General features: G+C 36.4%; 2 protein-coding genes across 4 annotated transcripts in view; one reads left to right on the top strand and one right to left on the bottom strand.

Annotated features, from left to right (window-relative positions):
- The window catches only part of CYP7B1 (cytochrome P450 family 7 subfamily B member 1), a 187531-nt gene that overhangs the window by 2173 nt on the left and 157988 nt on the right, over positions 1-27370 (bottom strand). The window contains exons 2-5 of the mRNA XM_084618524.1: positions 16887-17023; positions 9421-10011; positions 8770-8976; positions 2468-2646 (exon numbers count right to left, since the gene is read on the bottom strand). Of these exons, the coding sequence (XP_084474650.1) occupies positions 2468-2646; positions 8770-8976; positions 9421-10011; positions 16887-17023 (1114 nt within the window). The remainder of the gene's footprint in view (positions 1-2467; positions 2647-8769; positions 8977-9420; positions 10012-16886; positions 17024-27370) is intronic.
- The window catches only part of LOC311515455 (uncharacterized protein), a 172310-nt gene that overhangs the window by 16128 nt on the left and 128812 nt on the right, over positions 1-27370 (top strand). The window lies entirely within an intron of this gene.

The raw sequence follows: 27370 nt of genomic DNA, 5'->3' as shown, positions 1-27370 counted from the left end.
TAACTCAACTGGATAACACAACAAACAGGATTCTGGATTTGCTGGGATCACAGATTGAGGTGTCCTGTGCTGTGCCAGCCCTATGCCTTCTTAGTGAGTAGGCTGAAGACTGAAACTTGGACAAGAAACTTGTTGTCTGAGGGACTGAGGAAAACAGGAAACTTATTAACACAACAAGAATGGAGCCAACAAGGAGAGCAAACAATGGTGTGACATGTGTACTGATATCCACAGTCCCCAGAAATTTGGATTGGCTTTTGTTGGGTTTTCCAGCAAGGAGCTGCGTTTTTAAGAAAGACATTTTTATAGGGTACGATTTTTTTCTTCATGAGGAGGAAGAAAACCCCCCACAAAAAAACAAAAAACTAAAAATTGAGAAGTGGAAACAAGAGGTAAAATTCCAGCTGACAGTCTATGAAACTTTATAGCATTTATTTAAATCATTATGGAAACTGACCAAATTCATGTGTCTGAATTTAAATCCATTTTTATCACAGAAGATATATGGCTCAGTTTGGGAAGTTACTATATGGGATCCTATATTGATTTTCCATTGTTCAGGATTTACACACGATCATTTACTGAAGCTTAGGCTCATTTATGTAGGAATTATAGGGTCACTTGACTACATTACAGAAACCTGACTTAATATTGCTGCTCATTTACTTAGGCTTTGAGGAGTGGAGAAAGAGGTCACCAACACATGGTTAAAGTTATGTAATATGATACCTAACCATAAGATGTTAATTTCATCAATGGCCTGAATTTAAGATAAAAGTCTGCAGAGGTGAATTGTTAATACTGAACTAATCCACTAAGCTACCTGTTTTCCCAGAAAACTTTCCTCACCCATTATATTCCCCAAATATATGACAATCCCAAGACTGCTCTTTCATAAAATCCAGTCTGCATCTCATTCAACAGATGTGCACAAAACAAATTCAAGAACACAACAGAAGTTATTTTCCCCCTTTTTGAGAGGGTCTCTGTTTTGAAATCAATGTACTCTGCAACGTACTGATAACTCATTTGCCATCAAAATGATAAAGTACATAAACTAAAGTGATACTGTGAAAGCTGAGCAGATTTGATATTGAGAAAATATACTCCATCTATGGAAACATGGTATCACATTCTGACAATTATTTAGTAAGGGAGACTTCAAAAAGTGCTCAACTACTAATTTTATACATAGAGTTTTCCTTTTTTGTATATGGACAGATAGTTGGTTTTTACTAAGACATGAGATATCGTGTTCATATCTATAGCAGTACTTCCATTTCTAATTTCTTCTTCTGGCCAGCCTTCCAACATCCTCAATTATGTTGAGTCGCACCTTACACTTCAAAACTAGTCCCATTTACTTCAATAGGACTACTTGTAGAGTACAATACTATTCAATGTGAATAAGGACATCAGAATCTGGCTCTTTTCCTGCAACTTAATAAACACGTTTTTATTCTTAAATTCTGCGAGAAGCAAAACTTCTGAAAGCAGCGCTTCTAAAACTGGTTGTGTGTTTTATCCAAGCGATCATCTTCTAAAAATATGTAAACAAATCTAATTTCCCTTCTGAAGCTGAACTATGATTTGGAATATATCTGCAACTGTCTTAACAAGTGTTTAAAGGAGAAGGATCGATAAACAACCACTTGCCTTAGAAAATGAGGGGTAGGTGAGGAGAAATAATTTAGTTATAAACTGCCACCTCTGTAAGATGCAGTTGGCATTGACTGGTCTCGCTTTGTAAAATCTCACTTCCTATACAGCACACCGGACTAGCAACAACAATCCTTCCCTCAGTAAAATCTATGCAAGAGTATGACTATTCAATTTGCATGCAGGTGGTGAACTTCTGAAGTCATATTAAGGCTGAGCCAGGGTGGATTAATTTCCAGTCTTTGATATTCATTAACTCTAGCTTCAGAAAAAAATATAAGGAGATGTCACAATTACCCTCAGAGCTTCACCGCAGAGCAACAGCTTTACAATCTCAAGTTCACAACATCATAATAATTGACCAAAAAGGGGTGAATCCCTATGAAGAGAGGTGAAAAAGCATATGGCTCAAGTAAGACACTGCTATTACAGGGCTTTGGAGAGTCAATGATGCTTTGGGGGCACTTAGCTAAATGGTCCACATTATTTGCTATCTAAAGCACCTTCTATTATTCAGCCCTTCTTGGGTATCAAATGATCCACTGCCAAACAAAACCCACATTTAACCTAAAGTTTATGGTAGTCAATGTGCAATTGTCAATTTCTTTGAAAGCAGTAGCAGTCAGTCTCATCACCATATTTCTCTCTTCAGGCCATGAATCCTTTGACCTACAGGGCGCTAGAAAATACATCTGAAAGTAGGAAGATTTGTTCCACAAGAAGGAACAGCAGTAAAAAACTATCACAAAAAGCACGGCTGCTGCAATGTGCCCGAAGTATGATGAGTAGCACCAGCTGAATGTTTTACCTCAGGATCTTCATAGATCTCAGGGTCCATGTGCAAAATTTGAGGATAAAGAGCTATCCAGTCTCCTTTCCTCAAACCGACTTCCTGATTTCCTCCAAGCTTGAGAATATAATCCTCTTGGCTGATCCGAATGTTCATGGAAGATGAGCACATTCGTAAACTCTCGTTTAAAGCGCTCTCTGCATTTAAACAAAGAGGGGGGAAAAGCATTAAAATATGGAAGATGATTGGAAGTTATACATGGCTACAGCTGCTGGATCGGTACAAGTTCAGTAGGGCAGGCTAAAAAAAACCCCGACCAAGCTTAACGCTACGAGGAGGTAATAAACTATCCCGGAGGGGTTGGGGGAAAAGCTGCAATTCTGAACCTTTAGATGTAATTCTCACTGATGGTTCTGAGGAATCTTGTTGGCTTTAGGCAGTAGTGAATTTTGGGTGGAAAGCCATTATTCAGGCATCATGCTGAAAACAACACAATCGAAAGAGATGAATGAGTTATGCATTTCCATATACTTTGGAGCAAATACCAGTCAAAGCACTGAAAAGACTATTTAGCCTGCCTTTCAAAAGCTGTTGGTTGTAATAGAAGAACTGTAAAAAAAATCATTTAACTTGTTAATAATGTAGTAATTTTGAGGTATTTTGAGGGTTTTTTTAATATCCAACAAGATATGCTGCCAAATTATGATTTCGATTATTTTCAGAGTGAATGTAAACAATTTGCCTGGCAATTTTAAAAGAGAAAATACTTTTATTGAATCATGAGAAAAAACATTCTTCTCAGTATTACGGCAAACAAGATTTCTAACATCATCATATCCTCGAAGGCTCCAGAAGCTGAATGTCCTTGCTTTCCCAGTGGCCTTCACCTTTGGCTCCTAGCACGACAGATTTTATGGCTAATTTCCGGCAATTTATCCTGGCAGTTTGAGGAGGAATTCCTTTGGGAATAATATGCATAATTTGCATAAATCATTCTGATAGCATGCATATCAGCATGTAGCTCCTGTCTAGGGCTGCATCTCTCACTTTGTAATCAAAACTGACTATTTATACACCAGCATGTATGGGTGCTGTAATATGCGACTTGATTCCTTCTAATCATCAGTGTGAAAAATAGCCTAAAATAGCGTTTCAGTTTCATATGATAATACATTTATGACTGTATTAATGTTCTGTATTATAAAATAAACCTCCTCTAAGTGTTTAGCATGGCACCATAATCCCAGCACCCAAAGGTTAGTTTATTACAGACAGTAGCTACACAGCATAGATACATCTGAAAAAGATAATAACAAACGTTCTTTCACTAAAAATTAAATCTGGTGTAGCGTGCATAGCAAATAAAGTGGCCTTGGATGCTTTCTCGCAGGAGGTTTTTCCTTAAGCGTGCATTTGTCTAAAGAAATGAGGCTGCGGTCAGCTTTGTGTGGCCAGCGCTGTGATTCAATGTGACGCACAGTGAGTCTGTGCATATTCTTTTGGACTGCCTTCGTTACTATAATCAGGCAGAGTCAAATCGGCTTGTTGGTGACGAAGCCAGAAAAGAACTCTGGTTCCAGAATATGGCCTCTACTGCGGATAGCCACAAGGCACCTGACACGATAGATTTCAACTGGCAGTGCTCTGGCAACAAAACTTTACATGGTACAAAGAAAAGGTCCAGCCTCCACTCTTGTGCTGTCTCCATCCTTGGAAAAATGAAACTGATAACACCATTTTAGTCTACAATTTGAAAATGGTAGCTGACATATGCAGCAACACTGTTCACCCAAGAAATCAAATACGGAGGAGGAGAAGAAAAGCAAAATAATTATGGACCTGCTGCTGTGAAATAGCAGGTTTACATTTAACATCATGAGCTACACGGTCACATCCTATTGGCTGACATTCTCCCAGGAAGCATGGCAGTCTGTGCCCATTGCACAGTATCACAAATGACAATTGGGCAAGCATATCTTATGCAGAAGTTAATCACAATAATGGAGCACAAAGTGTGGCTTAGCGGTCAGATCGTAAATGACAAATCTGTTTTACCTTCCAGTACCAGTTATGTGTGGAAGGCGAGCTTGGCTCTAGCTCTGAGCGATCATGCCGATAATCATTAGATGACAAAAGTAATGAGTCACATTATGATCATCAAAGGAGAATGGAGCTTAGATGGGTTTGCAGTCTAACATGAAAAAATAGACACTCAGCCTTCCACAATCCCGTATGAATGCCGGAGCTATACATTGAGAAGAATGACAACTGCACAATAAAACTGCAGCCTTTACTTGCAGTTGTCATAGTTCAGCAGACACCAGCCAGTGCTACTGACAGACCAGCTGGGTAGCTTGGGAGGCCTTCCATTTTGCACCATGAGGTACAGTAAATTATCCAGCACGGTAGAGCAACATCTGTTTCTGTGCTGGTGCTGAACAAACAAGGCAATTTAAAGCATACCAAGGGATAACCAAGCAGCAAATGAACATGACCCTCATTTTTTCCCCTTCTTATACACATGAGATGCTAAACTTCATTGTACAAGTGCTACATAAAGGGGAAGCCAGGCTGTTAGTTGATAAGGTGTTGTCAGAGTGATTTTACATATTTTCTATAAAGAGAGAGACATCTCATAGTATTGTTATTCTTAGAACCCTCCCACTTCTGTCTTCATTTCTCTTATACCAAAGCTAGCACTCAGCTCTCAATTCATTCTAGATTTTTTTTTAAAAAAACTGTTTCAATATACTTATAAATATTCAGTCTTTAAACCTAATTTGCTATACTTAGTTCACATGCCTTCAAGCATTTGTCTTCCAATTTCCACTGAATAAATGCGTACTAATGAGAAATAGAGCAAGCTGCTGAGGCAAAGCTGGGTGACTTGAGCCTGGCCTGCCACCAGCTTGTGATAGGCAGGCAAATTGAGTTAAAATGAAAAGTCTTGTCAGCTGAAATACAACATGGTAGCCAAACAGCAAGCTGTCAATCATCCAGCCAAAACAAGGGACTGCAGGTAATAAAAGGTCATTGCGAATCATTAGTGCATTTGGCTTTCATATGCAAGTTAATTTTAATTAAACATGATCTCTATCTGTAAATGTTTTATAAAACTTATTGTGCATAATGGATTGTTAATTTTATACTAACAGTTAGCAAGTAATAGGGCACTATAATTATTAGAGTGTATTATAGAAAAATAGCTATTGAGTATGCAAATATTTTTGGTGATAATTTACATCATGCAATACAGTGTGCCAACATAAATGATAATGTCTGAAACAAGTATATCTGTGGCTTACTAAGAACTGAGCAGTACTGACCAGCACATGCTAGGGAATATATTTATTTTTTCAAATCTCTTTTTTTCATGCTTAACACTTGCATTGCAGCCATGGCTCTGTATTAAGCTACTTTAAATTTTTCTACCTTTTCATATACATACAATTATTTTTCAAGCAGTTGTCTTTTCGAAACAAATATCTGGAATTCAGCAATGTCCTGGGGCAAGAATACTTCACAATGTGAATTAATGTAAAAATTATAAAATAAACTAAATAAGGAAAACATAGCTGGAACAAAATGTGTACTAAATACCATTACTGTGTATTGTTTACTATATTAGAGCTCCATTGTGAGTCATAATGACATAATTACTCTGCACATACAAATAAGCACATTCTGGTTCCTGGAGAAGTCAGGACAAAAAGGAAATTGTGCTGTTCCAGAAATACCGGGGGGGGGGGGGAAGGCTTTTGATTTGGAGACAGGTCTTAGTTTTTATAGACATCTAATGATGGATTCAGCAGTCAGTCAAGCCATACTGTTCCCTAGACAAGAAAATTTGACCACAACAAAGATGTTTCTTTTGACAGACCTTGACAATTCTTCTCCAGACTATGAGGAATCAAAGATCCTTATAGCTACAGTAAGACAAAACGGGTGCAGGAATGAGAACATTTAGAACAGGAAAAGAATAACAAGCGCAAGATGACAAGGTGATACACATACAAGAATCCCACCTGGTCTCTCTTACTCATGTTGGAACAGAGGGATGAATTCCCAATTCTGTATGCACTGGGTTAAAGGGTGAGATGAAAAGGGAAAAGCTTGTTCTCAGATGCTATGGTTAGAATGCTCTAAATGTACAGATGGGGCTTGATCCTGCTTTATTTATGTACTCAAAACTGTCAGTGTAGCAGCTGGGAATTTTGGGTGTGCAAGCAATACTGGATCAGCCCCCCATTCCTCCCATATGTATTATTAGCCTAGAGTCACTTTTCATTAAAGCATTTATTTAATGCACCTAGCTGTATGTGGATTTTTCTCTTTTTTTATTGTTGTTTTGTGGGACTGTATCTGTTCTTTTATGACTAAAGTGAAAGAAGAACTGAAAGCTGGCTTCTGTTCATAGGACATTCAGCTTCATCTGATCAGAAAATTTATCAAACTTGTTACAAAAATGACCGAGTTGGAATCTGATGCCCTCACTTCCACCCAAACATATAAATTGACTGGTACTAAGGTACCATAAGGTTTCAAGGAACATCAGTTTGGATGATATATTTAATGTTTTTGAACTGTTCTTCAGACATTTTGCATCAAATGGTTTTAGTGAGGTACTTAAATTGGTTTGATACGTAATGGCACTGGGTGCAAATGATGAAACAGTTATTTTATGAAACTGTTTAATTTCTAAAAAGCTAACCATACAATTAGGACATACATTTTAAGTTCAGGATAAGCCTGTCTGGCCCAACATGCTTTTCCTTTTCCTTCATCCAGTCTTCCTGTTTTTTCACCATATCACCCAGTTTCCTCTTCCAAACACACAATAAGTTGTCTTTTGACCTCATTTAAAATTTCTCCTTCTTTCCCTGGTAACTTTTTCCATGCACCTATTAACCTTGGTATGAAGTAGCTCTACTCATGTTCCCAAACAACATACATTACATGCTTGGAAAAGTCATGTGCTCCATGGACATTCAAATGTTCTTTATCAATTTATAAAAGTAAATCTTCACCACGAGACTTCAGCAACTCTATAATGAAGCCAACTTTCTAAGTTGATATACAGTATGATGAGAGTATCAGTCTGTACCAAAAAGGTGGGGGAAAAAACAAACTCAATTTTACATTTGTTCTATGATAATCAACTCAGTTTTAAGTAGTGAATGTAAGGTTTGTGACACTTGCTAGATAAGACAGTCCTGGAGAATAGAGGCTTCTATTATTTGCAAAACAAGTACAGTGTGGGCAAAGAATGAAAACTCTTCCCATCTTGTTCTGCCTATTGTGTCTCAACACTAACCTGAAGGGATCTCTTCAAGGGGTGGAAAAGCAATTCAGGCCCTGATCCAGTAGGGCAGTTAAGCACATGCTCAATTTCAAGCACAGAAGTGGTTCCATTAACTTCAATGAAACTTCAGTCTCTATGTTCTCCTTCAGTGGTTGTCCATGCTATAACCAATTGGTGACAATGGAGCATTGTGTCAAAGGATATGGTAGACATTTTCAGTGGCCTAAGAGTTAGGTGCCTGACTGCCATTTGTCCCTCTGAAAGTCAAACCCATTAGCTTTTGTGATGTAGGTGTTTGTGCATTAGGAAATGAACAGAGACCATCAACTCATTACAAAGGCCAGTCCAGTCACTGGGTGGAAACAACCTTCTATGTCTACTAACATGGTTCACATTTGAATCAGTGACCTAGAAGACACTAATTTCTTACCTATCCCTTAAGACTCTCCATATTGTTTCAAGGTTTTATTCATTTTTATTACTAAAAATATTGGTTCTCATTTGCAAAGATGTGTCTGCTTGTGTTTGGTTAGGAGTCACACACATCTGAGGCAGCCACAAAACAAAACAAGCTTTTTTTAATATCTAAAGATAAATCTGGTTTTGGAAATAGTAAACTACGTTTTGAGCACAAATTGATTTTCCTAACTACTTTTATTCAGTTCAGGAAAGGGCCTTTCTTGGCAAAACACTACAGAAGTATCCGAAATGCATTAGCACTTCGGCAGATGCTCAGAATCAAACAACTTAATAGGCAAATAAACTTTTTTCAAATAATTGCAAAGCTTCGATTTAGCCTTTTGCATACTTTGCATAGTTAATTACCTAGGCTTTAATGTTTACATGCAATGAGAGTATCTACAGCTATAAACTACATAATTTATAATTGATGTAAATGGGTGTTATTATGTCAATTAAGCAGCTGTGTCCTCCACCTTCTCAGTAAACAGAAATGAGTGATAAAGTGAGTTTGCAGAAAGATACCCTCTTTTCTTCACAACAGATAAAAATAAATTACCTAGGTAGACCAGGCTGTCCAGTTGTTCTCTGGTGAGGTGGATGCAATATCCAGGCCCTTTCTTTTGACCCGTTGACTGCAGCAAATGGTCAATTTCGTCACGCACCACTGCAAGAGCTTCTGGGTGCCACAGAAGATAATACATGGCCCAGAATGTAGCTGGAATCGTGTTTCCCACAGAGGCCCACAGGAAGGCAAGATGATGTGCTGGGAGAAAATAAGTGAAAAGGAAGATTAATAGCGTTTATTACACTGATTAGATTTGCAGTGTGCTAATTAAAAGATGTTAGGACACAGACCCAGCCAAGGATCAGTGAATGCTAATGAGGACCAATAGGCTTCTGAAGTCTAATTTTCTGCTTAATGAGAATAGTTTAAAATGTAATGGGGGTGGGGGGAGAAGAGAAGGGAAGTAAATGCAGCTCAGTTATAATCTCTCTCATTATCACCATTAAGTATCTTGTTTTACCACCTCAGCCAAAAAAAAAAAAAATCAATTATCATAGATGGTTGTTTCAGAGTAAAATATTTTATCATTAGCCAATTAGAAAGAACATAAAAAATTTCAAGGTCGCCATTTTGCCTTTTTATTTGAAAGGTCTATAGTAAATTATTTTATTTTAGACAAGCAATCATTCATAAGTTTCCTACCTGCTTTGTCATAATCTTGGAGCAGCTCATATTTCTCGAATATATCTTTTCTGGCTTGGATCACTTCTGACCCTCCCATCCATTTTGCCATGTTCCGAAGTAAAAAATGATGTATAAGCTCCTGCCGAACCTTCTTGGTAACTCCTAGCAACTCAATTGGTATGTTTGCAACTAAATAGGGAAAGTTGGCATCAAACTTGGTAAATTTGTCTCTGATTTCACTAATAACATTGTGGCCATCTGCAGCAGGATCTCTTCCATATAGTGTTATAAAACTGGCTTCAAACATTAGAAAGCTGCAGAACTTGTACATTTTTTCTGTTTTCCAATCTGTTGCTTGTGAACATTTCCATTCAAATATATGCTGGAGATTTTTCATCATGTGGTCAGAAATTATGTCCAAAGGCTTGCCTTGCAGGTATTGGTATATTCGATGCAGATTTTCGTTTAGTTTTGGGAAATTTGACAAAGAGGGATAGCCAAAAGTTCTTGATGCCATTTTATCAGCAAATTCATAAAATTCAAGTTGCTTGCTATTTCTGATCACATAAACATACTGGAATGGGTCCATGATAAAGGTAATATATCTACCTGAACAGAAGAAAAAGAACCACATATACAGATAAGTACTTTTGTGATCCTACTACTAATATTCAATGTTAATTTAAGCCATTCCCCCCAGTGTTTCAAGTGATAAGCACATAGAAAGCCTCAAAGGTTACTTGTAAAAAAGAGAGAGAGAGAGAGAGAGAGATTACAATTGTTTTTTTAAAAAGTCAGAGACTTTATTTTTGTAGTAGACTAAAATGAGGGAGGTCAAGCGTAGAACGAACTATTGTTTGAACAGTAGAGGGCGACATAATCATGGTACTTTGCAGTCATCTGAATCATTTACTAATTTGGCATAACTCATGAAAAATACAATATAGCTTTATTATGCTTTTCAAAAGCACTTTGAAAACTATACATCTTTAGATATCTTTTAATGGCAAAAAGTGAACAAATAGTTCCATCTGAAAGGGCAATATATCAATAGCTTGAGGGGGGTGAAGTGGAAAATATGCTAACATATCAGCATTCTGCTTTTCTTCAAGCAGAAGAGATTAAATTAGGTGGATCAGGTTAGTCCTAACAACCAAGGCTACAATTTTACAATGAGCGCTGCACACCTTCCAGCATACACTTGGTCCTGCCTCAGTGTAGCGGGCTGAACTAGATGGCTTCTGAACTAGATAACCTACATTTCTATGATTCTATAAAGCCCACTGAAATCAATGGGGGTTACCATGAATGAGCACAGGGGACCATCTACATGAAGGTCCATTGTAGGATCAGGGCCCGTGAGGTTTCCCATTGCCCAAAGAAAACATGACAAGTAAAATACTTTTTCAGTCTTGTTTTCTTCTTCATGTTTTCCTGACTTTTTAAAATTTAACAGGATGATGCAGCTTTATTATAGTATCAACAAATTATAACCTTGTGGTTTATTTTAAAAAATAGTTTGCTGTGCAATATACCATCGTTTTAAAACAATGGAAAAGTATTTTGGAGAGTATGCTATCCTATCTTGATTTTAAACTAATCCCAAAGAAAGAGAACCCATTATTATCGTATCAGAATGCACTAACAACATACTGTATCACACTTTCTTACATTCATAATCAAAAGAGATAGTGCTGAATTGATAGCAACATTAGAGAGAGAATTCACATCATTTTTACTTCCTTTAAAAATATTCCATTTATTTTTCTGTGTGAGATGGTTTTAGGGTTAATTTTGTAGCTTCTTTCCCCCAAGGTCAATTACTAGTGAAGAGTAATTCAAACTGCTGATCATTTGTCAGGTATCAAAAGAAATAATGCCCCCAAAATAAATTAATTCTGAATTTACTATAGCTGGGCCCATGCTAAGTTTAAATTTACAGTAAAGGTTTGTGAGTCTTAACTTGTGCATACATTAGAAAAAAAAGGTACTCATTATAATGTACATATATTCAGTGAAATATCCACACTATAAAAGAAGAAAAGGAACAATCCTTCCAAGATTTGAGGCCTAATTCTGCCCTGCTGAATGGGTAAAACTCCTTTTGACTTTAATGGGAGCTGCACATGTGTAACTGAGGACAGAATTTGGCTCTGCGTACGTAAAGTAGCCACTATTGAAAAGTCAGCAATTACCCCTCGGTAACATATAGTGGTATGTGAGATTCCATAGTTATTTCCTGTTCTGACTGTGGATACATATACCATGGTGTGGTAATTATGAGTACATATTGGATTTCTACATTCCTGTTGAAATCAATGGGGTTGCACAAAACACATATCAACGCAGAATTCCATCCAAGGTCTTTGTCAAAGAAACACTTTTGAGTGTTTTTAAGTTACTCTTTGTTTGTTTTACTATAATGTAATTCACTAATTAAACAATGCGGCATTGGGGTCTTAGAGTTACTACCTTTCTTTTTCTAAAAATAATCATGGCAGGCTAGTGGCAGTGTCAGGAGCAGAAATGAGGTTTCCTGACCGTGCTCAAGTCACTAGATAAGAGGTCTCCCTTACTAGACTGCAGGACGTGAATGTATTTTCAAACTCAGAATAAGCGCTTCTTTAACCTTGTAACTCCAGGATACCCAAGATCTTTGTTGGAGATCTGAGTGTTGCCAACCTTCAGCACTCTCCCCAGTCCAGCTCTTATACCTTTTCTCTTCAAGGCCCTTTACTGAGGCCACCATCTTTCTGATCAAGGGCTGGAAATAAAAACCTTTGGTGTGATTTTTAATAAGTATACTGGAGCGCTATTAACCCTAAAGAAGGTACCTAGCTTTCCAACTTTGAGTTTACAGGGTAAACAATTTTAAGTTAAGATTTTTTAATTAATATTAATTTAAACCATCTGTGCACCATCTGCTTATATCACATGCAAAATACAAGTTTCTTTGTGATCTTTAATCAGACATTTAACAAATGCACATCAATTCTGATATTTTTTTTAAAATAAGCAACATGATTCTAAGCAAATGATTCTTCAAGTAAACAACATCATTTTAATAAATAATCTTAAAACAATGTTTATTCAATGTTAGTGTAATTACAAACTTTTAGAAAGAAAAGACTTCACTCAGAATTTTCTATGATTAAGGGTGTGCCACAGATGAACATTTCTATTAGTCTTATTTTCCAGCTGATAAAAAAGTGCCAAAATATAATTCAGTTTTTGAGAAGTCAAATTCAGCTTCCAGGCCACGTCACTGCCAAAAAGTCAACAAAGTATAGAAATATATGACACAAGAACTCTGTTACCGTATTTACAAAATTCTAATGAGGGATGTTTAACCCATACATAGAGAAGGCAAAAATTGCTGGTTTTTTTAAAAAAATGTGCAAATTGTTAAGGTACCTCCAATAAAGACCAAAACCTATAGGTCACTAGTTGCGGTTATAAAACGGTTGAAGTGTTACTAGCAACTGGAACCTTTAGTGATTTCTGTCCTACTTGCAAATAGAAGAACTACATAGCTATACCTGTTTAACAGTGTATTCATATTTGTGTACAGTGTTGTGGCTGTGTTGGTCCCAGGATATTCGAGACACAAAGTGGGTGAAGTAATATCTTAAACTGGACCAACTTCTGTAAAAAGATATTACCTCACCCACTTTGTGTCTGTAACATATTGTCAATTATCTGGTATAATAATGTAAAAATATCTCCTCTATCTACATAGAACCCCTCAGCAGCATTTTGGGATCTAAAACCAATCAACAAACTTCACTGATTTCAACTAAGTTGTAAATACTATTAGGATTATAAACTTTTTTTTTTGCATGGGCTAATTAAGCATCTCTCGCTCTCTTTTTTTATAAAAAAATTAAATCATTTTATTTCCCACATTGGGCTCTGTTTTCCCTTCTACAGAGTAGTGTCCACATACTGGTTGTAACAGGCACTAACAAATGCAGGTCTTCCTACATTTTTGAGTCATTATTCAGCACTTTAATAGGCCCCCAAATGCCCTCCCACTTCAGTTACCCTCAGGAGCTACCTCTCACAAGTGAACCCATGCCATCAACAAAGAAACCAAAATTTTGGTGCTCACCACAGCTTCCATCTGACTAGCTGTAGGAGCCAATTCCCAAATCTGCTAAAAAGTGCAGGATAACAGACCACAAGCTCTCCAAAGTAGTGGCTTTAAATATTAAATCCATTTATACAGAATCCACTGTAACAATTTAAAAGTCCTTTGTAGCTGTTCAGCAATGTCTGTGGACACTAAAATCCTTTTTCACAACCATTTGAGAAGACGTGTCTGTACAGGAAAGTTATGCGCAAATTCCTCCTAGCTTAGTAAACTGAGTAAACTCTTCTATTTAATAGCATAAAAACAAGTAAAAATAGCTGAATATTTAACTTGTTCCTGTAAAAGCCTTCAGATTCCTTATCCATCTGTGGACATGTCTGTTATTCTCTTCCCAATCCTTCAGCTTTTATTACAGCCACTACTGAGAATGTCTAAGATATCTCCGTTCAGCTTACACAGTCTCCTCAGAACAAAAGACTGATGTAGAAGATATGAAAATTGTCAACTGTTGGTGAATCCTAGCACATAAATCAGTATTTGTATGATAGTTAAGAAATTATTATAATAATGCACTCTGGGCCCTTTTTAATGCTAATTATGAATGACAAGCACTTCATATGATAAATAATGATGTAAGTTATTAAAATAATGTTTGCAACGGACTTCAGTGCTTAAATAGGTAAGATAAATTACTTTTCTTCTATTTTTGGATTGAAAAGTTTTTAATGGTATATATGTATATAAATTTTTTAAAATGTACTAGGAGCGCTTTTGAAGAAGCTAAACGTACTCAGTATAATATCTATAAGATGTAGATTATCTTCTTTAAAATTGAGATTGGTTAGTCAAAAATATACTACTACAACATCCAGTATGGTTCCTAATCACATATCAGTAAAAGTAAACAAAAAGTCTTATCATGAAAAACAACTGAAAGACTTTTCAAGGGTCTTCAAGTTTTTACCTAGCTGGCTGTCTATTTGTTCTTGATCCTTATCAAGTAAAACGGTTGGGTTTAGAAGTACTATCATATAGAAACAACTCTTCTTTTAAAAAAAAAAAGACTATCACATTTACGTAATCGTCCTCTTATTAGGAAGATTTTGCTGAACTGTTGACAATGATGTACAGTAGTGCTTCGCCGGTATGACGTTTGGGGAAAACGATTCTGCTGCACCACCACACAAAACCAATTAGAGAACTATTTTCTGCGACAGGTCAGGAATTTACATTGTTTCTCAGAGAAAGATGTGCTTTTTAATTTCTTTATTAAGATGACATCCATGTCCCTTGCGACTTTTCGGAATGACAATCATTTGCTCATCACATGGGAAAGTACAATCAGTGAAATCGCATTACCGGTACGGGGCAATGCCAGAAACTCCAAGCATCGTTCCACATTTTCCAAATGAACTACTTTGAGAATTGATAATTAGAACAATATATATTGATAGAATTTTTTGACAAGACCTTTATTCACCCACCAAGGGGGTAAAGTAATGATAGTACATATAAAACAGGGGAAGTTCTGTTTGCTGCACACACAAACATCATCTTTGTCAAATCACTAAAACATCATGAAATCCAGTGTGTCTTGGTATCTAAGGTTATGATATGAAGTACTAACTAAGCTTTAAATAAAAGAACCAAACCAGACGAAACAAAGCAAAAACAAACAAGAGGGTTTGCTACTATTTTTCTTTAGTGAACTCTCAGAATTCAATGTTTTCAATACAGAATTATAGAAAGTGACGTTAAAGTAATATCACGGATGTAACATAAATTCACAAAACTTGGGATATTCCAAAGTAAGGACAAATTTAGTTGTGTAACTCACTCTATTTGCTTCACTATTTTAAGCACATATTGCATTAATCAATGAATCCCTCTGTACAATATCTAGGGATGAGAAAATGGATTAAAGGCAGAATTTTTACCATCACACTGAGATGGGATTTGTTAATTTAAATCTCAATCACAAATTACTTTAACAAATTAAATCACTAACCCTTTTCTTATATTGAAATATGAAAAAGGGAGAGAGAAAGAAATGTTCCATTGACACACAAGTTCTGAAGTGTAACTCTACCCAATTTTATTAGTATATTCATTAGGGCTGTCTTGCTTTGAGTTATTATTATTATTAATTTGCATTCAGAAGGAGCCAATATTTTATAGACTATGAAAGTATATGAACAATAGTAAAGACTGTATTTTACCAAAAGTAGTTTCTGTGCATGTGCTGTAGTCACTTTATAAATGAAAGAACTTCTTTTAAGTTTCAAAACAGCAAAGGAATGAATTAAGATAACAAAACTTGCAGCTTGTAAAATTGCACATCTAAAAATTAAGCAATTTTTGGTTACACGGAGAAAGAGTTTCAAAGATGCGCATCCTGTTTGTAAACTGATAACTTGAAACTGGTTGAAAAATGGTTTGTTTTTTTATTTAAAAATTTAAATATCTAAAAATAAAACCTTTCCCTGCTGCTGGGACATTATAGAGCAGACTTCATTAAGTTCACATTTTGTTCTGAAACTCCCTAAAAATATGGGAATGGTAGAAAAAATGAGAGTGCCTCCACTATACCAGTGTTAATTCATGCTACTGTAAAACTGTTAATTTGAACTAGGATCACAAAAGTTAGAGAAGAAAAAGACCCATTAAATAACTGAGTCTATCTACCTACACATTTTAAAAGATATAAAGAAAGCATTAGGGGCCATCCTACATTCCTATACCCCAAAGTTTACAAATGAAATCAAGGTGATTTTTTTGAATGTAAACCAGTGCAAGATTAGGCATAAAATTAAGAAAATATAAAGTGCTGAAGTTACTGTATTTCAGATCATTATCTCAGACTCTATTATTATGCTATTGTCAGGACGTATGGTTAGGCAGGAAATTTCCATGTTCTAATCCTGATTGTATCAATGAGTCAATGTATCACTCACTTCCTAGTGCTCATGTCAACCCAGATGTAGAAGTGGGTAAAAAATATATTCTGTACAATTTTTTATGAGTGTTTTCTAAATTTGATCTAATGTTTTCCTATGCAGTGTTAAGATTACATTAGTTCTCACTTCTATAGAAAACACAATCTATAGTAAATATTCTATCTACCTATATTATATGTGCTGGCATAACATGTGTGCATATACTAACTCACTGTGTGTGTGTATATGTATACACACACACAATTATAGTTGTGATTATATATAATACACATTAAAGTATTTCATTTCCAAAGTAATTTTCATTGGTCATATGGCTCTAAAACTTAGAACTGTAATAAGTACAGATAAAGGCTTTTCAACAAATAAAATATAAAAATGTTAATAATTAATTTAATTGACACAAAAGTAAAGAGAAATAGTAAAATGCTTCTCACCAACAACGTATACAGTGAAAACGTCTCCGAATTTTCGTTGCTGAGATACCAAGAATTTGAAAACATCTTTCCTAAAAGTTAAGGCCTTCCCAATGAAAGGAATCCAACCATTTATTAATGGGGGTTCTCCGGTCCTCCTGTTAAAAACATTAGAGAAAAGGGTATTAACTTTGGCATGATAGCAACTCATATACACTTGATTACATGCACTATATATATATATATATATATATATATATATATATATATATATATATATATATATATATACACACACACTCTCAATATAAAATGTACTGTAGAGAAAGTTCTTCATATATGTTGGCAGGTTAAATCTAATCACACCTCTGTGCACAAAAGGCTTACTGTAGCGATTATGAGAAATAAGACAGAAATTGAGGTGCTTTTACTACACAGCACAATGTCTTCCTATCAATCTCATAATGTTATATATGATTCTATGGAAATCTACATTCTATAGAAAATCCTTAGATATGTGGTAATGAAAGTGTCATAGCAAAAGCGCTCTCACACAGTATTTTGCATGTCAATGTAAACTATATCAGAAGGCAATTATGATGGATTTAAGTAATTAGGAGGCTGACAGACCATAGAAAAAGGTAGCCGTATAGATTTTTTATACTCTACCTATACCCCAAAATGCTATAATTCTAACTAAGCATTTTAAAAAATCAGAATAATAATGACCAAATTCTTAACACAGTTTTTAGTATGTGTCTCTCTACAGTTCTTCTTCTACCTGTAAGACAGACATTTATGTGAATGGTTTATAACTGCTTTTCCATATAATTATATATGCCAACTTATGAGAAGCATACACTGCGTATCGCTTATATTTTAACAATAGTAGAGTGACATTTTAAGTTATTATTTTTTTCCTTTTTTAATGCTGACCTACCATCCTATTCATAACAGCATGTTTCCTCCCTTAGTACTGATATTTAGTTGCCTGAATATGACTTGAGCACAAAAAGCAAGTCTGTTTTAGAAAGGATTAAAACAAATATTCACGAACAACTGATTCTACAACCCATCTGTGAAGGTGACTTATACTACATGCAGAACAACTCATTCTGATTAATCACAAGATATTTACTAGCTTGAATCTCATCAAAGATCAAGGGATCACAAGCTTTACTACTGTCATACACAGCATGGATTTTTGTGTAGCGGGGTTAACCCAATCATAGTCTCCTATTTTTCCATAAACTGTTATAACAGAAATTAAAAAAACCCACATACTTGTGCCATATCAATATTTAGCTCTTTAAAAAAATTAAAACCTCATTTTGATGAATGCATATGAATGAAATAAGCCATATGACTTGATCTCTTCCTACATTTTATACTAACGGAACACAAGCTTGGGATAATATTTTTTTCCTTTCACAAGTGCTGTACTACAATTGGAAATATTTTTTGTAGCCTAAAAATATGCATCAGATATTATGACTTTTTTGGTGTGCGCGTGTGTGCGCGCACGGGGTATTTCTCTTTTATACTTTACTTAACCAACAAACGTATCATACAACCTCTAGTGGCCAGTACCAGCATTATTTGTTCAAGTGGCACAAAAATGGTCATGGACCAAAGAAAACTTTGTAATGGTTAATTCTATTTAAAATGAAAACAGGAAAAGAACTAATCTGAGATTAGACAGAGGGCTCACCAAACCTGGAACTATGACATCTTACACCATACCCTCAATTATCCTCTCAAAGCTTGTAAGGAATCTGGATGGTTTACCAATTTTTTTTTCCAGGCTATTAAGTCCCAGCAATAGCCTGCTTTCACTTCCTGGGGTGGACACTACACCGCACAAGTAACATTGTGACAAATATTTAGATAGGCTTTTTGTCATATTTTAATTTAATGCATCTAATTTCACCCTCCATGCTCTGTCATTCGGTCAAAAGCTGTATTCCTCACAAGGTTTCCGCGGGGTAAAAAAGATGCTGCTCAGAAATCCAGGGGAAAATTAACTTAATGCTCCAAGTCTGTGGGATCACATCAGGGAGACATTTTGCTATCACAAAGACGTGAGGGTCATCGTTTGCTTCAGACATGTTTAGCTCAGCAGCAATAAGCTTAACACTGTTAAACACCATGTCAAGGCTATGCGTATTTCAAAGGAAAATATAACGTTAGTTCAACTTATGACCCATAGTAGACTGATAACAGAAATGTGTCTTCATTTTTACCTTTACTTCTCTTAGGAAGATGGAGGTCACCTTAATGACTTATAGATGTCTGCTGACATATAGCAAAGGGAATAGAGAACACTATATATATATATTTTATAAGCTCCCAAAATATAATGCTTCGCTGCACAAACTTTTAAGCAGTATAATACACCTGATTTGGGCCTGCTAAGCCATTCTCATCTGTAATAAAGATTTCAGGTATATATCTGACAGTACATATTGACTAGAAATGATAGGTTGGTTTTAAACTATTTGAAAGAGCCATAATACAAGCCTCTAGAAACATTTAATATTTGTTTAATTATTTCTTTCAGCTCCTAATTCATAATTCACTTTTTGCAGCCTTTACAAAATATTACAAAAGCCAAAGTTAGGTTGTCCCAAATGGGCTGTTAATATACGTATATAAGAAATAAAAATGTTTTTTAAGCATTTTCTTCTTAGCATTGAGAGAATAAAAATATTGCTCTGACTTTTTAAAAAAACAAAACAAAAAATTCAAATCTGAACTGTTTAGTTTGCAGTTTATCAGTAAAACCAAGTCTGTATTCAAGATATCAGAGCTACTTACTAGCATTGATGTGATTTCTGTGTTACAGTGCACAAGGCAAGTCAGATCTAGCCTAACTGTTATAATGGTTTAATTCAGTCAACATAATTTGTAATTTATAGTATTCTCAGGCCTTTTCAACAGTCCTATTACAGCTTTAAGGGCTCATTCTGCTTGTGTCTATAATTCGACAGACTAGTTAAGATGGGCAGTGAAAACCATGATATTAGTACTATCAACAATTATTAAATGGAGAGGAAATTTAAAACAGCATTATGCAAAGGCATTTAGCTATCATATACTGTTTGTAAATAGCAAACACAGATTATAAAAACTGCATTTTTTATCATCTGAAAGCCAACACTGTTCCCCATTACCAGGTTACAAGATTTTTATTGCATCTATTCAATGCAAGGAGCAAAGTTTTGGAATTTGTTGATTGTCTTTTAAGAGTTTTTTTCCCTTTGGTCACCCAAAAATCAAATCACTGAATGAGCTGTGATTATTTAACTACTAAGACAACATATTATTTTAAAAATATGAAGATCACACCTATGTCACAGTCATGGTCACCAGCAGAGAGTCTCTAAAACAGAGGACGACAGTGGACTTGAAAAGCAAATGATGTGAAGTACAGCTAAATATCAATAAAAATACAAATTAATTTTTTAAAAATTGAAAGTGCCAAGTCCTCAAAATACTTTTTTTTTTGGCGGTTAATATAACTGAATAATTTGGGAAATCAAATTTGGGACACCGTTCATTATATTTTGTGGATGTAAACATACTGTTTTTTCACTGAAAAAGAAAAAAGATCCCAAAGTTCGCAAGTATCATTATTATATATTGCCAGTAGATATCTGCAGTACAAAAGCTATTTTTTCCCCATATAAAAATATTTAAGGCTATTCTTTTTTTAGTTACACTGGTGTAACTTCATCAAAGTCTACAGGGTAGTCTGGCTATAACTGAGAGAAGAATTTTGCCATTTCAGGAGTTATTTGTTTTCTAAAAGACAGCAAATGCCTATAATTCATCTCCAATTTATGCAAAAGCCAATAGTGTATCTATTGGTATAGCAGATGAACAGGTTAATTCTTCTCTTTGCACATAATAAATCATAAGTGCGTTAACACTCATAGTTGTATTTCATGAACATAAACCTTCTGTTTAATAATATGTGTTTACAACCAGAATCAGACATATAGTAATCTCTTGCCTGGGATAAACATTAATCCAGATCTGTCTAGAAAAATTATACAATTCATTACCATAAGTAATCTCTATTGTGCCCTGTATTTAACCTTCATCTTTTTTCCTGTCCTATAATCTTGCAAATCCACTGGTGGTGTGCGATTGGCATCTGGTGTTAGCACAAACTTTGTTGCACAAAGAAAACTGAAAAAGCCCCACATGAAAGTGTCACTCTGCCGGATACCAGTGATTCAGCTGAATACTTCCAACCAACTTTCATTGAAGTTGCTGATAAAGGTCTAATAAATATTGCTTGTCATGAAGAAGGACCTTTTCACTTTACAAAACATCACTGCCAAAAATTTAAAGCTACTGATTTCAAGCTTGATTTGCTTTCTTGGTGGAGAAGTTAATTCCCTGCTCTAGTACTTCTCATCAAAGTATTAAATGTAACCACAAAGTAAAAAGCAAGCTATGCTGAATTTTTAGAAAAAGGCAATGTATCGGTACAGATGTAGAACAAAAGCTATTATGAACACGTCAACACAGTTTTTGGTTGTTCATAGGTTCTATCATAATATTTAAACAACAAGACATGACAGGCAGTGTGTTTCTGGGGGCCTATGAACACTTTGACTGAGATGTGAAGAATGAGGCCACAGGCTTCATCCCCTAGAAAGGTAATCCCCAGAAATGTGGTGCCTGTAGTGTCTTATTGCATTAGGAAAAAGAGAACACAGGACATTTAGGACAGTGTGAGGCTAGCAAGTCGATGTATTTTAACTGACTCCTCTTTTGATTTAGTAGTTATAGAATCCTACCATATTCATGTCTGGATACCATAGTGTTAGGTACTCTATATGTAAATGGATAGAGAGAATATTATTTTCTTCTAATTATTTGTTCAAACTTCTCAAAAGTGTCTATAACACCAGCAGTTATTTTTCTGACTTCCAGTGATGGCTTTATTTCACATAAGAAATTACAGAAAGAATTGCCGTGCTGTAACAGATATCTGGTACATCTAGTTTGGTAACCTTATTCTAACTAGGGATGATACTTGAGGTTTTAGAAAAAGGCAAAACTAACAACAACAGCAGCTAAACCCCAAGCCAACCTGTAATGCACGTGTCCAACTGCACCATGACAAACATTTGACTCCCATAGGCACTCAGGATACTTGCTACCTGAAGTGACTGGTATAAATACAAGATGCATAAAGATAAGACTTTGCTCTGAAGCATGAGTTTTGATTCTTTTTATAACACTGATATAGCATGCAAAAACACAAATGTTCTTAATGCTCATAAAATTATCCATTCCTTTAAAATATCCTATTAAATTATTTACCTTGACAATTTCCTGTAGCCATGAATTTCCCATGCTAAACCGATACTGTATTAAAAATGATTCCCTGAGAAACTAGTATGGGAATATGCAACTATCACAGTTTCAGGGTAACTGCACCTGTATTTCCTCCTCTGTGGTCCCTTGAGGGCACTCACTTAAAAGCTTCCAGCTCCCAGCCATCACCTCTCCTGGTAGGAGACCAACATCTCACTCACTTCTGACTGGGGGCTTTAAGGCTGTAAAGCTTCGTAATCCATACCGTATTGTTCCCAGCAAGCCAGTCTGCCTAAAAGGCCAGCGTCTGTGCTTTGTTTTCTCTCAGAGGGCTATAACCAGTGTATTGCCAGCAGTTACAAGTTACCACAGAGCTCTTTCTAAGCAAGCACCTTTATTTTGAAGGTAAAAGCATCACTGAGAAAGCATATAAAACAATAAAAGAACCTGCACACATGCTAAAAAGCTTAGCAGAGGTCACCCCTAACTCCATCCTAGGGTTCTGCTAGGTGTCTGTCCTTCAAATCCCTCAACTGGGTTTTCCCTGTGGTTACAAGTTCACATCAGTCTTTAGATCAGGAACCAGTATGAAGGTCCCGAGTCAGTTTAAATGCAGGCTATTTATCCAAAAGTCCTTTCTTTGTATGTTGATCTCCAGAGAATCCAGTTTGAAACAGAATATGCAAGCCTTCTCTGGAGGTAGTACCTCTCTGGAGATGTTATAACCCGAGTGATTTGCTTTAATCATTCTCTTACAAATTGCTGGAGGAGCTGTGGTAACTTTCCTCATATGAAGTACATCCCTGGCCCACAATGTTACATTAGCATATCAGACACTTAATACAATATAGTCTTCCCAAGATATTTCAGGAAGTTGCCCTGTCACAGCAACCTTTACTTTGAATCATCAGCTCACATACATCCTAGGGTGGTGATAACCACATGTTGTTTCTGTCTAATGATTATATGGCTTATGTGAAGTGAAATGATTGCAACAGTTCATTTCTTAGTGGTCAGATATGGCAACCACTCAACTTTCTCATCCATAGACGTCTTCCCTCCAGAACAGGTTGAGGCATAATGGTAAGGCAGTTTGTGGAAGGTTGCACTGTTTCTGCCTATTCTGTACTTGGGTGTCTAGATGTGGGGATTTCATTTTTCACCGTCGTCAACTTTCCTGCTTCCATTAGCACTAATTGCACTTTAAAAAAACCCCACACACGTGAAAAGAAAAATGAAATCCTCAGCTGTCCCCAGTACTGGCAGAGGTCCTGCATCTAGCATGTGGTGTTTCTAGCACTTACAGTCTTCATCTCGTTTACCGGAACACTTGAGTGATGTGTCTGTCTCTGCACTGCACTCCCTCTTGATACTAGACAAAGGAATGCTACTCCAGGGAATTCTAAAATTCTAGGTATACATAAGGCTACATAAGGTCACAGGCTTCTGTGAATTTTTGTTTATTGCCCATGACCTGTCCAGGACTTTTACTAAAAATATCCATGACAAAATCTTAGCCTTAGCTATACAACAAGTACAATACCCATTTCAATCCAAGAGTCAATAAGCAGACACAGGAATGAGAAGTGAACAGACCCTTATGGTTCACGAAATGGAGGATGGTTTATATAGGCTCAAAGAAAATTTTATAGCAGTAGATTACAGAGTTGGTTGGAAAAATGTTTCTTTCTTCAGTGGAAAATGTTGACAAAATGAAAAAAAAATCCATTTCATTGAAATTTTCCATGGAAAATATTGGACATTTCGTCAAAAACTGAAAATTTTCAGCTAAAGCATTTTGGGGTTTTTTTTTGACACCAAGACAAAATTTCCCATGGAAAGCCGAATCGTTCTGGAAAAAATGGTTTTGCCTCAATTTTCTGTTGAAAAACAAACAGTTTTAATGGAAATTTCTCTAACAGCCCTAGTAGATGTATCTACCTAATAGCACTTAGAAATTATAGTCATTGGTACTCCTGATTCAGTCACTGCTAGCTAAGAAAGAATTTGACATTGTACATACAGGGCCAGATCCTCTGTGGGAGTAAATTGATATAGCTCTATTGACTGAAATGGAGTTACACCAGTTGAGAATCTTTCCCCCAGTACTTTGTAAGTTGCAGAAGTATTAATTGGTGGAGGAATTCATCATAATAGCTTCCTTACTCATTTTCTCCACAGATTACTTTTCTTTCCTAATAACCCAACAGGTAATTCCAAAATATGAAGGAAACTTCAGGACCCAGCAATCCAACCGTAAGCTCCCAAAACACCATCTCTCTCTCCTTTAAGAACTCCTCAGGTATTATATAACCAGCTGGGTAGAGAGAAATAACATTATCCATATAATCCCACACTTCACCCTTCTTTCTCTTTCACATTGTCCATGAGTGAGCTGTGGAAACTGTCCATGAGTTGACTCTTTCAAATTCTGTATTTGGAATGCCCAGGTAGGACATTATCCACCTGTTTGGTGGTACCTGACCTTCCAGGCAAACAGCACCATGGGAAAGTCATTTTGGCAGCTTTAAAAAAAACAACAACATAGCACTGCCAAAAACCTCTTGGCTTAGCCTCATTGATAGCTGAAGATACCCATAATGATTCTGCAGAGTTTACAAAAAGTTCCATAACAGCTGGCAAGGGTAGATTAGACTGTAGCAAAAATCAAATTTGAGTGATATTAAATACTACATAAGAATTTAGCTTTAGTGCTGTTGATGGGCCCAACCCTGTAAAATGTTGCACACACTCCGTGGAGTAGGAATATTTGTTCATAAAAATCAAGACTAATTTAGTGTAAGATTTTATGGATGATAAATGAGATAATACAGTAACTTAATTAGAAAAGTTTTGGTAATGGAAATGTAAAGATAAATGTTCCCAGCATATACTTGAAAATATACATTATGTCGCTGGGTAGCATAAACCAATGATATCATATAAAGCAGAAGCAAAGGTCCAAGAATCAATCTCTGGAAGACTTCAGAAGATTGTTTGTTAGTATGCTGTTACGTAGCTGCAGACAAACAAACAAACCAAAAACCGAACCAACCAACCAAAATCAAAGAAGTCAGCCCAAAATCTCCATTTGTGTTCAAAATGTAAAGTTATTTCATAAAAGCACAGGGGAAAAAAAAAACAGTTCAGACTCAAGCAAACACTGGATTTGATCTAAAACCTATTGAAGTCAATGGTCTTGGAATCAGATTCACAGTCCTTAAAATGCTGCAGCCTAAATGAGCCTCAAAACAGTAATTCTTGGCAATATTAAAATTTTAAGTAACTCATTAAATACATCTCAAGTTATTGTTTTCTGTGAATGTATTTCTGGTCATTATAGTCCTGATTTTGCAAAGTGAATCCAACTGACATTAATGCAACTCCAGGTGAGTGTACATTTTAGTAAGGTTTTTGACAAAGTCCCATTGGAGTGGAGAGTATGCTTATAAAATTTGCAGATGACAGCAAGCTGGGAGGGGTTGTAAGCACTTTGGATGACAGAATTAGAATTCAAAAGGACCTTGACAAATCAGAGAATTGATCTGATATCAACAAGATGAAATTTCAACAAGGACAAGAGCAAAGTACTTAATTTAGGAAGGAAAAATCAAATGTACAACTACAGAAGAGGGAATAACTGGCTAGGTGGGAGCCCTGATGAAGAAGACCTGGAGTTTATAGTAGATCACAAATTACATATAAGTCAACTATCTGATGCAATTGCAAAAAAGCTAATATCTGTGAGGTAAACCCACAGCCAAACCATGGCTGCTTGCCCAGCTGACTCTCCAACAGAGGCCATCTACCATAACAGCAGGAGGAACCTAGACTGGAGGAAGGAGGGTGGTCTGTGACTGTGGGGCTTATTTCTGATCCTTCCTCAAGTCACGTCTCTGGGAAGAGATCTTCTGGGCTGTGTCCACTGCCTTCCTGGACACCTTCGAGGAGCAGTGCGCGCTGTCCGGGCTTCTCAGTGTCCCCGTCTTCCCCCTCTGGATCCCTGATTTTATCCCCGTCACCTTCACTCTCATCCCTTGTCAAGGTTCCTCCCCCACTCTGAACTCTAGGGTACAGATGTGGGGACCTGCATGAAAAACCTCCTAAGCTTATCTTTACCAGCTTAGGTCAAAACTTCCCCAAGGTACAAAATATTCCACCCGTTGTCCTTGGACTGGCCGCTACCACCACCAAACTAATACTGGTTACTGGGGAAGAGCTGTTTGGACGCGTCCTTCCCCCCAAAATACTTCCCAAAACCTTGCACCCCACTTCCTGGACAAGGTTTGGTAAAAAGCCTCACCAATTTGCCTAGGTGACTACAGACCCAGACCCTTGGATCTTAAGAACAATGAACAATCCTCCCAACACTTGCACCCCCCCTTTCCTGGGAAATGTTGGATAAAAAGCCTCACCAATTTGCATAGGTGACCACAGACCCAAACCCTTGGATCTGAGAACAATGAAAAAGCATTCAGTTTTTTACAAGACGACTTTTAATAAAAAATAGAAGTAAATAGAAATAAAGAAATCCCCCCTGTAAAATCAGGATGGTAGATATCTTACAGGGTAATTAGATTCCAAAACATAGAGAACCCCTCTAGGCAAAACCTTAAGTTACAAAAAAGATACACAGACAGGAATAGTTATTCTATTCAGCACAATTCTTTTCTCAGCCATTTAAAGAAATCATAATCTAACACATACCTAGCTAGATTACTTACTAAAAGTTCTAAGACTCCATTCCTGGTCTATCCCTGGCAAAGACCAGCATATAGACAGACACACAGACCCTTTGTTTCTCTCCCTCCTCCCAGCTTTTGAAAGTATCTTGTCTCCTCATTGGTCATTTTGGTCAGGTGCCAGCAAGGTTACCTTTAGCTTCTTAACCCTTTACAGGTGAGAGGAGCTTTCCCCTGGCCAGGAGGGATTTCAAAGGGGTTTACCCTTCCCTTTATATTTATGACATCCCTATTTTTCATCTGTTGTCCCCTGTGATTAGTTGACGCCTGGGTCCAGTGGCCCCCCTCTTATGCTATAGGAGAGGGCTTTTAATAGTGGGACGGCCAACACCTGCCCATCCCCAAACCCTCAAAAGGTGCCCTTCCAACAAAGCTGTGGTGAGCCACCACTCAAGCATGCAGCAAGAGCCCAGCTGCACTAACTTATCC

This window comes from Lepidochelys olivacea (assembly GCF_965140295.1).
Source record: "Lepidochelys olivacea isolate rLepOli2 genome assembly, chromosome: 2".
NCBI lineage: Eukaryota > Metazoa > Chordata > Testudines > Cheloniidae > Lepidochelys > Lepidochelys olivacea.
Note: the sequence above shows the minus strand (reverse complement) of the source record. Positions and strands in the feature narration are given on the sequence as shown.